The sequence below is a fragment of the Ambystoma mexicanum genome, chromosome 10, assembly GCF_040938575.1.
Source record: "Ambystoma mexicanum isolate Mex_15411 chromosome 10, UKY_AmexF1_1, whole genome shotgun sequence".
Taxonomy (NCBI): domain Eukaryota; kingdom Metazoa; phylum Chordata; class Amphibia; order Caudata; family Ambystomatidae; genus Ambystoma; species Ambystoma mexicanum.
In genome coordinates this window covers 1,651,976,932-1,651,989,462 of record NC_090932.1, presented here as the reverse complement: position 1 = coordinate 1,651,989,462, position 12,531 = coordinate 1,651,976,932, and the positions used below count along the sequence as shown (strand labels likewise).

Here is a 12,531-nt window from a genome sequence, read left to right as displayed (position 1 = left end):
TTGTAGTTAACAGAAGCCACTGAGGTGCTTTTAAGTGTCCAGCGAGGGGCCTTCATGTTGTGATCTTATAGCACTTAGGATAGCAAAGCACACCACTGCGTCTCGGGAGGATAGCTCAGGGGCAACGTGCTCACCTTGGAAGCAAGATGACACGGAGCAAAACAGGGTTGATCCCAGGGTCCGCACTTAGAAACCTTTGTGTATTAAGCGCGTTAGAAATAACCTATCATATCATATCACTGCCATTTACATGATCACAAGGTGCTGCCCAGGAAGGGGCCCCGTTATATCTTGATGAGAATACGACAATGAGGCCTGGGCATTTCATATACTGGCAACGTTTGTTTGCTATTTCTCATGCATGCATGTCCCCCACAGGTGCAATCTGCAGCTCTGGATGAGATGTTCCACCACAGAGAGGACTGTGTCCAGCGCTACCACAAGGCACTGCTGCTGATGGAGGGGCTGCTGAATTTCATGACCGAGCAGGGGGACATCGATAACATCCGTAAATGTAAGCACACCCTCACGTATGGTCTTAAATTCTTGGCCAGCCTTTCTGCTTTCCTGGATGCTGCTGGATGGATGAGGAGACATATACACTGTTTGTGCTCGTGGTTGATCGATCGATTCATTTGTGTTTGAGCACACAGTTTTCAAAGCTTTGAAGTACTTGGAGATCATATTTACTGAACAAAAAGCATGACTTACAAACTGTAATTGAAATTAACTGAAATATATATTTCTGATGCTGGTGAATCTGCTTAGAATCGCATGCTGTGCATATTCCAACATCTAGTAGTAACCGCATAGTATTGCATCATTCTTTCGAAGATCAAAATGGGGGCGTCGACATTGGCGTGACCGTAACACTATCCCTAATGTGACGTGTAGTGTACCCAAATTCCCTCATGCGTCAAGGTCCCTCAGATTGTTTTTTTCCCCCAACTAGTTGGTCGCCTTATGCGGAGCTCGCGAGATAAAATATTACTTCCATTGTCCCACGACCTACGGTCATCTAGTCTCCCGAATACTTCTTTTCGATGACTGCCTCATGGGCTTCCTGCTGCCGAAGACATCCGCAACTGCTCGGCAACTGGTGAACTGATCGACATCTGTCGACCGCCTAGCCTCAGCCCTCGGGCCAGGCCCTTACAGTAGGGAGAGTGGGGCCATGGGTTATTCTTTTTCAAGAATTAATTTCCTTTTCCTTCTTCCCTATTTGGTCTGGCTGCCATCTCCCTCTGCTATGGAGAGGACACCCTTTACGTTTTGTCCGTCGTGTAACTGCAAATTCCAGTGGAAGCACACCCATCGCTGTTGCAATAGGTGTCTACCTCGAGACCACGACGAGCGTTCTTGTATGTCCTGCAAGTGCTTTCATCACCAAGACATTAAAGGACAGGCAGGCGATATTTGCCGAATGTTATTCCCCCTTTGGCGCCGTTGCTTTGGATGACGAGGATTCCAGCTGCAGCCAGGCCCCCCACCTGTAAGCCATCGACCTTTCGCCGGAACCCTCAGGTTCCCAGATTCCCAACCCCGACAGACAGGCCACCGGCTCCGTTATGGGGAGTTCACACCCCGGTGACAAGGGCACACACGCACCACCTAAGCCCAAACACACAACCCCTAAGGCCTCCTCGATGGACACGTCGAAGAAGCATGTAACGCCAACCGGCCCGCCGAAAACTTCGACCAACGACATCTTCCGATCCACGCTGTTCGGCGCCCTATGCGCAACCGTCTTCTTGGCATGCAACTGGGCTTTCCTCTCACAAGGGCGTTCCCCCCCCCAAAAAACACACGGTTGCCGACACGCTGTCCGAGGGTGCACAAGCACCTAAGGCTTCGGTAGAGCTGTCAACCGCGACGGCGACACAAGGCGCGTCGAAACCTAGTATTCAGCTGCCGAAAATACGCAAGGGTCTCGCAGCTATTTTCTCGGCAGCAGGAGAACAAAGTTGCACCTCCTCTTGTCGAGAGGAGTTTTCTGACGCCCCAGCCTCTCTCAAAGGCATTATCAGGGAAATCTCCCCCTTCTGACCAGCCTTTTCCACCTCCAGACCCCTCTGCATCTTCCCTGTGGACTAGGCAGAGATTTGAGAATTATATGGACAAAATGACCCATTTTATAGATTTTTCTGATAAATAGATTACTCCCAAGAGACCTAGGGAAGAAGACTCCTGCCCCATTCCACAAAATTTGCAGAAGCTCCTCATTCCTACACAAGTCCACCAAGAGAGGTCTTTGATTACTCAGAACAGGAGGATACATACGAGGACAATCCTTTTGATCAGGACACAGCTGACCAGCAGTATCAGTCAGCAGATCAGGGGCCTCGGCTTTCACCCACACATACCCATGACCGGGACATTATTTGTCTAGACCCATCTTCTTCACCTCAACAAAGACCGTCTTCACCTGTGGATGACCAAATGTTATTTAATGCCATTCTAAAGCGAGCCGCAGATCATTTTGAGATCGCTACACAGGAGACTGCTCCTGATGCCGACTTTGGTGAAAATATTCTCAAGGAGAAGCCGCCCACTAATCAGATTATTCCACTACTCAGATAAAGAAATGCCTAGCTCCTTCTTTATTGTCACCCTCCCTCACAAGGACAGTCAACCCTTGAGTTGAGAAATTGTTCCACCCCTCTCCATCTGACCCTATGTATATACGAGGCCATGCCACACCGGACTTCGAGGTTGTTAAAACTACTAGAAAGAGAGCAGGGGTTCCATTGTCCACTGCGGAGCTCCCCCATGTATTTGCCTCTGTTCCTTCTATCTACCCATAATCACCTGGTATTGCTTGCTAGTGTATGAAAAGCATGTGACTCTTAACAGATCGACAAGCCTCAGAAGACAAACATTTCATACCTGTAATCGTCTTTCTGATGTGTGTATCTGCTTAGATTCCCAGCCTCCTCCCCTCTTTGGAAGTAGAAGGGAACATATACGACATATCTCCACATGCATTATTCACTATGCACTACATGCAACCTCAGGTCAGAAATGAAACAATCTTGAGGGCCTCGACACGTGAAGGGCTATGGGTACTGTACATGTCACAGTATGATATGATATGGTATTTGTAACGCGCCTATACACAGGTGTTTCAAGGCGCGACGAGGCAGGGAGGGGAGGAACAAGGGGAGACAAAACAAACGATCCTACTAGGCCAGGTGTCATTCAGATCGCGCAAGTGCAGGGGTGGGGGAGGGGGGAAAAGTGCAAGGGGAAGGGGAGGGGGGGAAGTGCAGTAAAGGTAAGTGGCGTAAGTAATAAATAAAAAAGGGCCAGCTAGTGGCAAGTGCAAGGTAAGTGCAGAGCAAGTGCTGGGGGAGGGGGGGAGGGGCTGTAGGGATACAGAGACTGTCCCGTAGTGCAGAGGGGTTCCAGGGGATCAGTGACTGGGACCAGGACCGAAGGCAGTTTAGAGTGGTCAAGTTGCAGGATCAGTGCAGTTTAGTGAAGAATTTAATTAGCTGTTCAGCAGGGGAGAGGGAGAGAGAAAGCAGAAGCAAAGAGGAAGGTTTTGAGGTGCTTCCGGAACCGGAGGTGGTTCTCCTCAAGTTTCAGGGAGGCAGGAAGGCTGTTCCAGAGGGAGGCCCCTGCCGCGGAGAGAGATCTACCCCCAGCTCGTTGCTTCGAGAAGCGGCTGACCATGAGGGAGTTGGAGGCGGGACAGTAGAGCTAGTATTACATACACGCCCTGTCGACGTCCCTTTTCTAAATTGAAAATAAGTCCTGTAATACTCTGCACCAACCACTAGATATCAGTCTATGCAATGCATGTAAATCCAAGCAGATACAAGCATCAGAAAGACGATTACAGGCATGTCATGTTTGTCATATGTACCAATCATTCATGGGCATGGTCTGACTGTGAAAGGTTGAAGATATCAATGAAGCTTATGGATAGATGCTTCATTTGAACGAGGTTTAATTAAGCTCACTTTTACATTATTATATGAGCTTATGTGTGCACATAGTTACATGCGGTACAGATGGCATGGCAGTGGGTGGCAGAGACATGAATGCCTAGTCCTGGTTGAAGCGCCCCATGGGCTGGGTGATTTCCTGGTATCTTTCCAGTCTTAAGTTCGTTTTATTTTAAGAAAGTTTTTGATGATGTAGTTGCGTGGTTTTGCCCTGAGATTTAAGGGGCTAGCGGGGGGCTGCAGTGTATTCCAATTTTGGGGTTCAAGGAAGAAGAACGAGCAGGATGTAGTTGGCCCACAGGCATGGGAGTAAACGGTGTCATGTCGGGGAACTGACACAGCCACTGGGTTCTTGACATAAGATGGGGCACCGCGGATGGGGGGTGATCGGGACATGATATATAGACCATTGTGGATATGTTGCAGCTCCAGTGGATCATAAAAATGGCGGTAAAAGTGGCCGGATTTTGGACATTTAGTCAGGCGGGCTTGGGGAGCAGGGTGGACTTCACTGGTCCTCCTGCTGGTCCCGGTCCATCTGGGAAATGCGGGTGCGTTTCCGCCCGCATGTATTTTCATGCCAGTAATGCAATGAATTTGCCAGCTGGTAAAAGGAGGTGTGGATGCCATCACATCTGTGTATATCCCTCCCACAGCCGCGCATTGCAGGCGGCATGTACGCTTTTACACAAACATGGTGCAAAGTAAAGCGCAAAAGCGATGTTTGCCTCCGCTTTAAAGAATTGCGTAGGAGGGTACCTTTTGCCTGTAAGTACAAATATGTGGTCTCCCCCATGAAATTTAGGTTTTACATTAAAATGACACTCTATTAGATTGTATCAATTTATGAAAGGTATTAGCAATTTGCATTACCACGAATAACAAAATAAAAGCAAAAAAACACACCTGTCATAATTGCCATTATAATTTCAGTGTTGGAAATGGAGCGGCAAGAGGGGGCTGTTCTGTGAATGCGATTTCTAATGCGGCTTCTTTTCGCAGGTAAAATGACCATTGAAAGAAGACTCTCGGCCCTGCAGACGGGGATCTCCGCCTGATGGAGGTGTGGCCTGCAGGGACGTGAGCAAGCAGCAGGGGACTGGACCTCTTCCCGACAGGAGACATGTGGGCACGGCCCCTCCCTCGCCCGATACTAGTCCCAAGACGTTTCACGCGCTGACTAGATGGCACCGTGTCCTGCGGTGTGCAGAATTGTGCACTATATTAGTGTGGCTTCTACAGAACGCTGTGCGTGGATGGGGGTGTCGCTTCCATACACCCTCCTTCCCTCTCCACGTCGAGACCTTGAGAGCAAGCCCCGAGGGTCTGCTTCGGAGAGCTCCACAGGGGTGAAATCATTTAAACTATTTGCGAACTTAAATTATTTCTTTTATTATTTCCTTTTCCTCAAGATAAGGATCTGGCCTGTCCCAGTCCTGCAGGGGCTGACTGATGACTGCTGTTTGCACCCGGAGGCCCTGCTCGAAGTCTTGCAAAGGCCACTGCTCTTCCAGCTCGTTCCAGCTGACGCAAGCCCGCCCCTCCCACTGCTAAACTGCCAAATAAGGAACAGAGAAGTGCCTGCACTTCGAGCAGTCCCATGTCCCACTCTTCTCACCCAAGCTCCTCCCACACTCGAGATCCCTGCACTTTGTACATTCACTGTGAGTAAAGGAATCGCCATACTTCTGAACGAGCATCTACACACAACAGCAGTGCTTCTGGAGTGAAGGGGCCTGGCCATGTGTGCATTTTACGAGAAGTAAGTGTGAACATTCAGTCCATTCCAAGTGTTTCCTTGAGCGGATGCAAGGCCATCCCTGAAGTACTTCCAGTACTTCCAGTACTAGCTGGGGGTCGTGGATGTTCACAGGCAGTCCATTTCCGCGTCGTCCTTGTCTCTTGATTGTTGTTTTTCTTTCTTGACACTAACTTATCAGACGTTGCCTTGGAGCAGTTGCTTCGCTCCTCTTTTGGGAATGAAGTTTAACCTTTTGCTGAGTTAAGACTTGGAAGACCTGGCCATCTTTTGCATGGTCCTGGGAAAGGGCACCCCCTTTGCTGCCAAGCCCCAGAACTCTGTGTTTCTGAAATCATGGTGTCCGCATGGAACTGCTTAGTGATCGCCGACCACTGATGGTGCAGGAAAACCGAAGGCGTGAGAAGAGGCATCGACTTGTTGTCATCCAAAGGTCCATCGTGTGCATTTCCCGCTGCATCCAGTCTTTCAAACAGTGTCGATTTTAGGAAATCATTTTCATCAGCAAAGATTGCCTTCAGACATTGCTAGGAGTTGAAGTTTTATTTGTTCTGAAAATAAGTTTAATCACACACACACACACGCACACACACGCTCATACTCTGTTGGTGAATTGCAGGAGCACTTTACTCATGGTGTAGACTTGAAAAGCCGATGTGCATCATGGGAATGTTATTGTTAAAGATGCTGTTATTTTATGGCCTGTTTCCCCAGTTTGCTGGTTATTTTTATTGCACTACTAATGTACAGATCTGTGTATGTCGTATATTTTCCTGTACTGTATCCCTTCCCCATGATTCCTGTCGCGTTCACCGGGGCGGTGCGGCCCCTCCCTTTGCCATTGACGGTCGCAGAACGAGAATGTTTACTTGAGTGCTCTTTCTAGAGCAGGCAGTACCACTCTCTGAATGATCAATAGCAGTACATGCAGTTCAGACCGAAAATCCATTTTTTAAAGTTCTTTTTTACAAATGTTTTTTAAGTGTTTGTTCTGTTTAGTTGGGAGCGTGTTTGGTTTGCTTCCAGGAGACCTTGCATCTGACGGATGTCCAGGCACAAGAATGGTGTTGTTCAGGTTTGAGTGATTTTTGTGAGTAAGTGATAAAGCCAAGTAGACCGTGTGGGTGAGTGAAAAAATTGGCTTTCAATGTTTTTCTTGTGTTTTTGTTCCTTGTTTGAAGGCTTGATCGGCGTTACGTTGGCACCTCAAGTTGGCAAAAAGAAATCCAGCTCCATGCAATCCTGCTCTATTCTCTGTGAGGAGGAGCCACGCTAATTGGCAGAGGAGAACTGGGAGTTGGCACCTCACCGTTTTCATATGCAGTAGTACTCCAGCTCCGTACATCATAAGCTCTCCTTGGGGTCCCCCAATGTTTTTCAAAAAGTGGAAACCCATATCCCTGCTTTTTGACTGCGGTTTCCGACCACTGTCGTCCTTGCTTCCCTTACCAAATACATACTGGAGTGATTTTAACGACAGTTTCTCTGAGTTATAGGTTTGTAGAGTTGGTTGCATTCATTAGCATTGCCATAGCGGACTAAATGCCTCTAGGGTATTAAAGACTCAATATTCACATCCTGTGGTGTTCACAAAAGGCACACCAGGCTCTCATTTACTTTTGTAGATGGTGAGTGACAGTTGTTATATAGTGCGAGAACAGGTTTGCCTGACGTATGGGTGCCACCTTTATGGAACATTGTCTCTTTTCTGACAGCATTGTTTACATGTAAAAGATGAGCAAGATTACATACGCTGAGTTACAGGTAACAGACGAGCGAGATGGTATACGTTGAGTTACAGGTAACAGACGAGCGAGATGGTATACGTTGAGTTACAGGTAACAGACGAGCGAGGTTGTATACGCTGAGTTACAGGTAACTGATGAGCGAGATGGTATACGTTGAGTTACAGGTAACAGACGAGCGAAATGGTATACGTTGAGTTACAGGTAACAGACGAGCGAGATGGTATACGTTGAGTTACAGGTAACAGACGAGCGAGGTTGTATACGCTGAGTTACAGGTAACAGACGAGCGAGATGGTATACGTTGAGTTACAGGTAACAGACGAGCGAGATGGTATACGTTGAGTTACAGGTAACAGACGAGCGAGGTTGTATACGCTGAGTTACAGGTAACTGATGAGCGAGATGGTATACGTTGAGTTACAGGTAACAGACGAGCGAAATGGTATACGTTGAGTTACAGGTAACAGACGAGCGAGATTGTATACGCTGAGTTACAGGTAACAGACGAGCGAGATTGTATACGCTGAGTTAGCTTTTTAGGGGTATTCTTAATCTCCTCCCAGTCTTAGGGCTTACCCATGTGGAGGGACGGGCCTGCTCATTTCTTGTAGTTGTTATATGTGTCTGTTCCCCAAGAACAGTGGGACATATCGCAGATCACACTAAACTCAGTCATATTTGGTTTGTGGACATTTTCAAAAGCATACCTGTCCTTTAGCCGGATGACCCAGTTATCTTGCTCCAAGATCTTCACTACCATTAAACCTCATAACACACTTGGTCTGCTACCAGAACTAAGCTATTATTTAACAGGATAACACCAGTAGCCTGCTCCCTGACCAAAGCTACTATTAAACTTGAGAACACAACTTGGCTGCTCCCAGGTCTAGGCTACTGTACAACTAGCGTGCTTCCAGATCTAGGCTATTATGAAATAGGATTTCAGAACTGGCCTGCTCCCAGATCTAGGCTACTGTTAAATGAGATAACACAACTGGCCTGCCTCCAGATCCAAGCTATTATTAAATGGGATCGCAAAACTGGCCTGCCTCCAGATCCAAGCTATTATTCAGGAAGATTGCAGAATTAGCCTGCTCCAAAGGCTAAGCTATTCTTAAATGGGATAACTCAACTGGCCTGTACCCAGGCCTACGCTGTTATTTAGCACTATAAATGAACTGGCCTGCTCCCAAATGTAAGCTATTATTTAGCATGATGCTACAACCCCCCCCCCTGCGGCGCACGTATCTCTAATTCTTCTATTGTGCTCCCTCGCTGATTTGTAGCTTAAATTTGGCATTGAGAGCTCTTGAACCTTGTTTCTGCTTCATTTAATGCTTTGTGGTGCAGTCATATCCTTTTTAAGGATACCGTTAGCATGCTTAGTGTGCCAGTTCTCAAGGAATAATTTGTTGTTGTTTCTTGTAATCCTCCCAATTGTTTAAATTAGCTCCCGTGATCCCTAGTGACATTTTCTTGTAGTCCTAGAAGAGATCAAGCTGTTCAGACTGACTTAAGGGTGCCTCCAACTGTTTGAAAGGTGTAACGGGGCCACCGCTAGTTAATTTGTGTGCTTTCATGTTTTAATTTCCCCTTGAGTAGAAGGGGAGACTTCTAAAGAAAAGGCAAGAATTTGATGAAAAGTGTGGGGAAGTACATCTGGCCCAAAGTAGGGTGATCCGTTCGCAAGTCCCTGGTTCTCAGAAGCCCAAACTCTCGTCCTACCCTGTCCCCAGTGTCAGCAAATGGTTTTCCGTTGGTTGAAATGTTGAGTAGTTCATGTGAAAGATCTCACCCCCAGTTATTGCTTCCGTTTTGCGCCACATTGTTGTGCTCGTTGGCGTGCAATATTAGGGATGGCTCTTGCATCGACATGGTCAACTTGAGCGACTCAGCATTGGAGCACAGTCGCCCATTCATAGCACACGGAATCCTCTCTTAGAAAGAGCCCTGTCAGGTGCAGGCACTGGTGAAGATATCTAGAGCTTGACTGCCATCAGACAGATCCAGAGATGTGCTGTCTGAGCACGCGTTTCCTTTTGCATACAGTCTTCTTTCTCTTCGCTTCCAAATTCTAACTTGTCAAGACACGTACATCCACACAGACTGGCAGGAAGCCCTTTCTGGTGGAAGGAGGAGGCGCGCGCGCTGAGAATGCAGAATGTTTGAGGTTAGACTTGCTCTGAACATTTGACAGAGCCTGCTTCTAGGTGTTGTCTTCCATCTTTCGCAGTTTGTGTGAGGAGAGTCCCAGGACAAAATCGCAGATGGCAATAAAGCTACCATTGGACCAAAGATCTTGGTTACCATGGATTACGCAAAACAAGAATACCATTAAGCCCCAAACTGCAGACCATTCTAAACCCAGCCTGCGCAGTGATGTTTGCTGCTCTGGGCAACCTAACATGTTGCTGTTCAACACCCTTTCACAACCTCCCCCACCTCCAAACCTTCATTTTCCCTCAAAGCGCAGAAGTCGTCTTTTGCCTTTTCTTAGGTTTTTCTTAAAAATATATGCTTAAGAACCCCAGCATCAGCATGTTCTTTGAGGCTGGTCTGCTGAGAGGGTCCTGCTTAAGAGCATTTCATATTCTGCCTGGCGAGGTGTTCTGCAGCCTCGTTGCCTCATCGGCCGCTTTTGCCAGAAGCCCTTCATTGTCACAGTTAAACCTTTAGATTTGTCTGTAACTGCCCCCGCGAGAGTCTTCTTGTCTTCTGCCTAATTTGTGGCTACTGTTCCAAGATTGCACAAACCTTGCTGCAAAGTGCTTAGAGCCACAGATAGTCATCATTATGCGCTGCTCATTTACAATTTGCGGCAAAATCTTCTCTAGGCTCTTTCCTGGTTGAGGGTTGAATCCCAAATGTGCATCACCTCGATACACTTTATGGCCGACTGTCCGGCACTCTCTAGACCCTCTGACTGTAACTAAGGCGCAGCATATAAAGCGCTGCAGGGCGGCAGTCCCGAGTATATCCAGATTTTGTTATAAAGGTAGAATGAGTACACTGGACGGCTGTATATTGGCTCCGAATATTATATGTGTTGCTTGAGTTACTTAATCCTCATTTGGGAATGTATTAAAGACCAGCAAGCCCCGATCGTGCCCTTGGCGGGCAGATTCCACCCATGCGATCACGCTGACTTGGTTGGTGATTGTCTTGTTGAACGGGGTGCAGAGTAAGGGATTGCCTCAGATTTGTGTAGGCACAATTGAGTGCCCTTGAAGGCTGCACTCTGGAAGAGTTTGCCATTTTATAAACTCAGTATTAAGACTATTGCCAGCCACTGTTTCTCTGCCCACTCTCTATCCTCTATGCCCTTGCTCTCCAGCTGGTGTGCCAGCAGCAAAAGGGATGACCCATCCCATGATGGCAAGCCTCCTGCTAAATGCTGAGGCGTCTTCTGTATGTGGCCGAAAAAAGCTTGCTGTGTATCTTGCATTAGTAATCGCCTGTCTTATGCAGTCTAAAATAGTGCGCTGTTCACCGGGAATTTTAATGCCTTCGAAAAACTGAAGACAATTCAGACTATCACAAGCACCCAATTCTTGGAGGAGCACCTTCTAAAATGTGATGCTCATTTTTGTAGAAAGGAGGTATAGACTTTGGACAAATTCCTTCACTCAAGGAAAAGATCTAAACTCTTGAAGCAGGCTGGAATAATGTGTTTTGCAAAGTGACTTGTATCCTTCCCTCTTCTCGTGGCATAGTATGCTCTCAATAGCCGGACTCTCTCCTTGAGGCACTGCTGGCTGGTGCCCATTTAAAAGAGAACGGGGGGCATAAGAGAGTGCTTGTGTGAGGCTCAGGGTGCAGCTTTAGCAGATGAGGCCAGATCCAGCAGCAGAACTTGATCGGGGCTTTCCATGTTGCGAGATCCTGAAGCCGCTCAGCCTGTAGCCTGAACTTCTTCATGGTCAGACATTGAGTTTAACCGCTGAACTCCAGCTAATCTAGACGAAGAGTCCCTGGACATCCCTTACCGCCCCTTCCACACTGTCCCAATCTCCAGTCTAAGTGCTACAGGCCTGTCCCAAATCAAACCCGCAATCCACAGGTCCCCAGTGACCGGTTTCCTTTGCAATACTTGAAAGTTGACAGCTCTGCTTCTCCTAAACATGGACAGGATTTCTTTTTGCCATTTCTGCTGCGGTTTGTGTTCGGTTGCTTGGCGTGCAAGCGTGTATATAAAATGTCTGTGCAAGTGCTGTATTTATTGCTTTGTAGCCAGAGGAATGCAAAATAAAACCTTTATTAACTTAAAAAAATAAACTAAAGCAACCAAAAAGAAAAAAATGTTTTCTGTTTTCAGCTGCTGCGAGGCGCAGCCGATCTGTTACCGTTCTAGCCTTTCTATGTAGCGATTTCAAGCCGAGCGCCCTCGCCGCGTCGGTTCTGTGTGTGGGGTGGCGAGGGGGATGGACGTACGTGTGCTGCCTCACTTTTATAAGGTAATGCGGGATAATGTGTCCGATTTCTTTTTTTGTATTCTTTTTTTGTGCGCGTGAAGTAATTTATATATTTTTTTTGTTTTTAAGTTGTGTAACAGATAAGAAGGAAAATAAAAGGATTTGAAATGTTCTCACTCTTTCTTTGTGTGTAATGTTCTTGCAGTTGATTTGTAGGCCATATGCCGGTTTGGTTGCCTCATTCCGCTAGCCCCCATGCTCCCCCCCACTCTCAAAATTCCCAAACCCTCAAACGTCAGCCTTTTGTCCCATAGTTTTACACAATGAGAACGTCTCAGCCAAACCCTTGAGTGGTAGGAAAGCTTGTTTAAGGGGTCATTCAACTCTACCCGGAGTTGTTGTACATCTGAGGCAGAATTTGGCCGCTTTGCTCTTTAACTACCGACCACCAGGAAACCACATCTACTCTACGAGAGGGGCAGAAGGGTCTTCTACCCTGGAGTAGTGGCTACTACCTTGTGGCCATTTTAGCCATCTAGTAGCAAGTACCTTTGCATTGCTGGTGCTTTACACAAGGGTCAGAATTGGCAGACTGGGTTTTATTTCTCCTGGTTTGGAAGACACCCTCCTAGTTTCTTAAAGGTCGCTGATCCTACTTTAAA

At 47.2% G+C, this 12,531-nt stretch overlaps 1 protein-coding gene across 2 annotated transcripts in view; it reads left to right on the top strand.

Annotated features, from left to right (window-relative positions):
- Window positions 1–12,041, top strand: part of ULK1 (unc-51 like autophagy activating kinase 1) — a 278,755-nt gene extending 266,714 nt beyond the window's left edge. For both annotated transcript variants that reach the window (XM_069620071.1, XM_069620070.1), the window contains exons 27-28: window positions 379–514; window positions 4,953–12,041. In XM_069620071.1, coding sequence (XP_069476172.1) covers window positions 379–514; window positions 4,953–5,008 — 192 coding nt within the window. In that variant the 3' untranslated portion in view covers window positions 5,009–12,041. The remainder of the gene's footprint in view (window positions 1–378; window positions 515–4,952) is intronic.
- The last annotated feature ends 490 nt before the right edge of the window (window positions 12,042–12,531 follow it).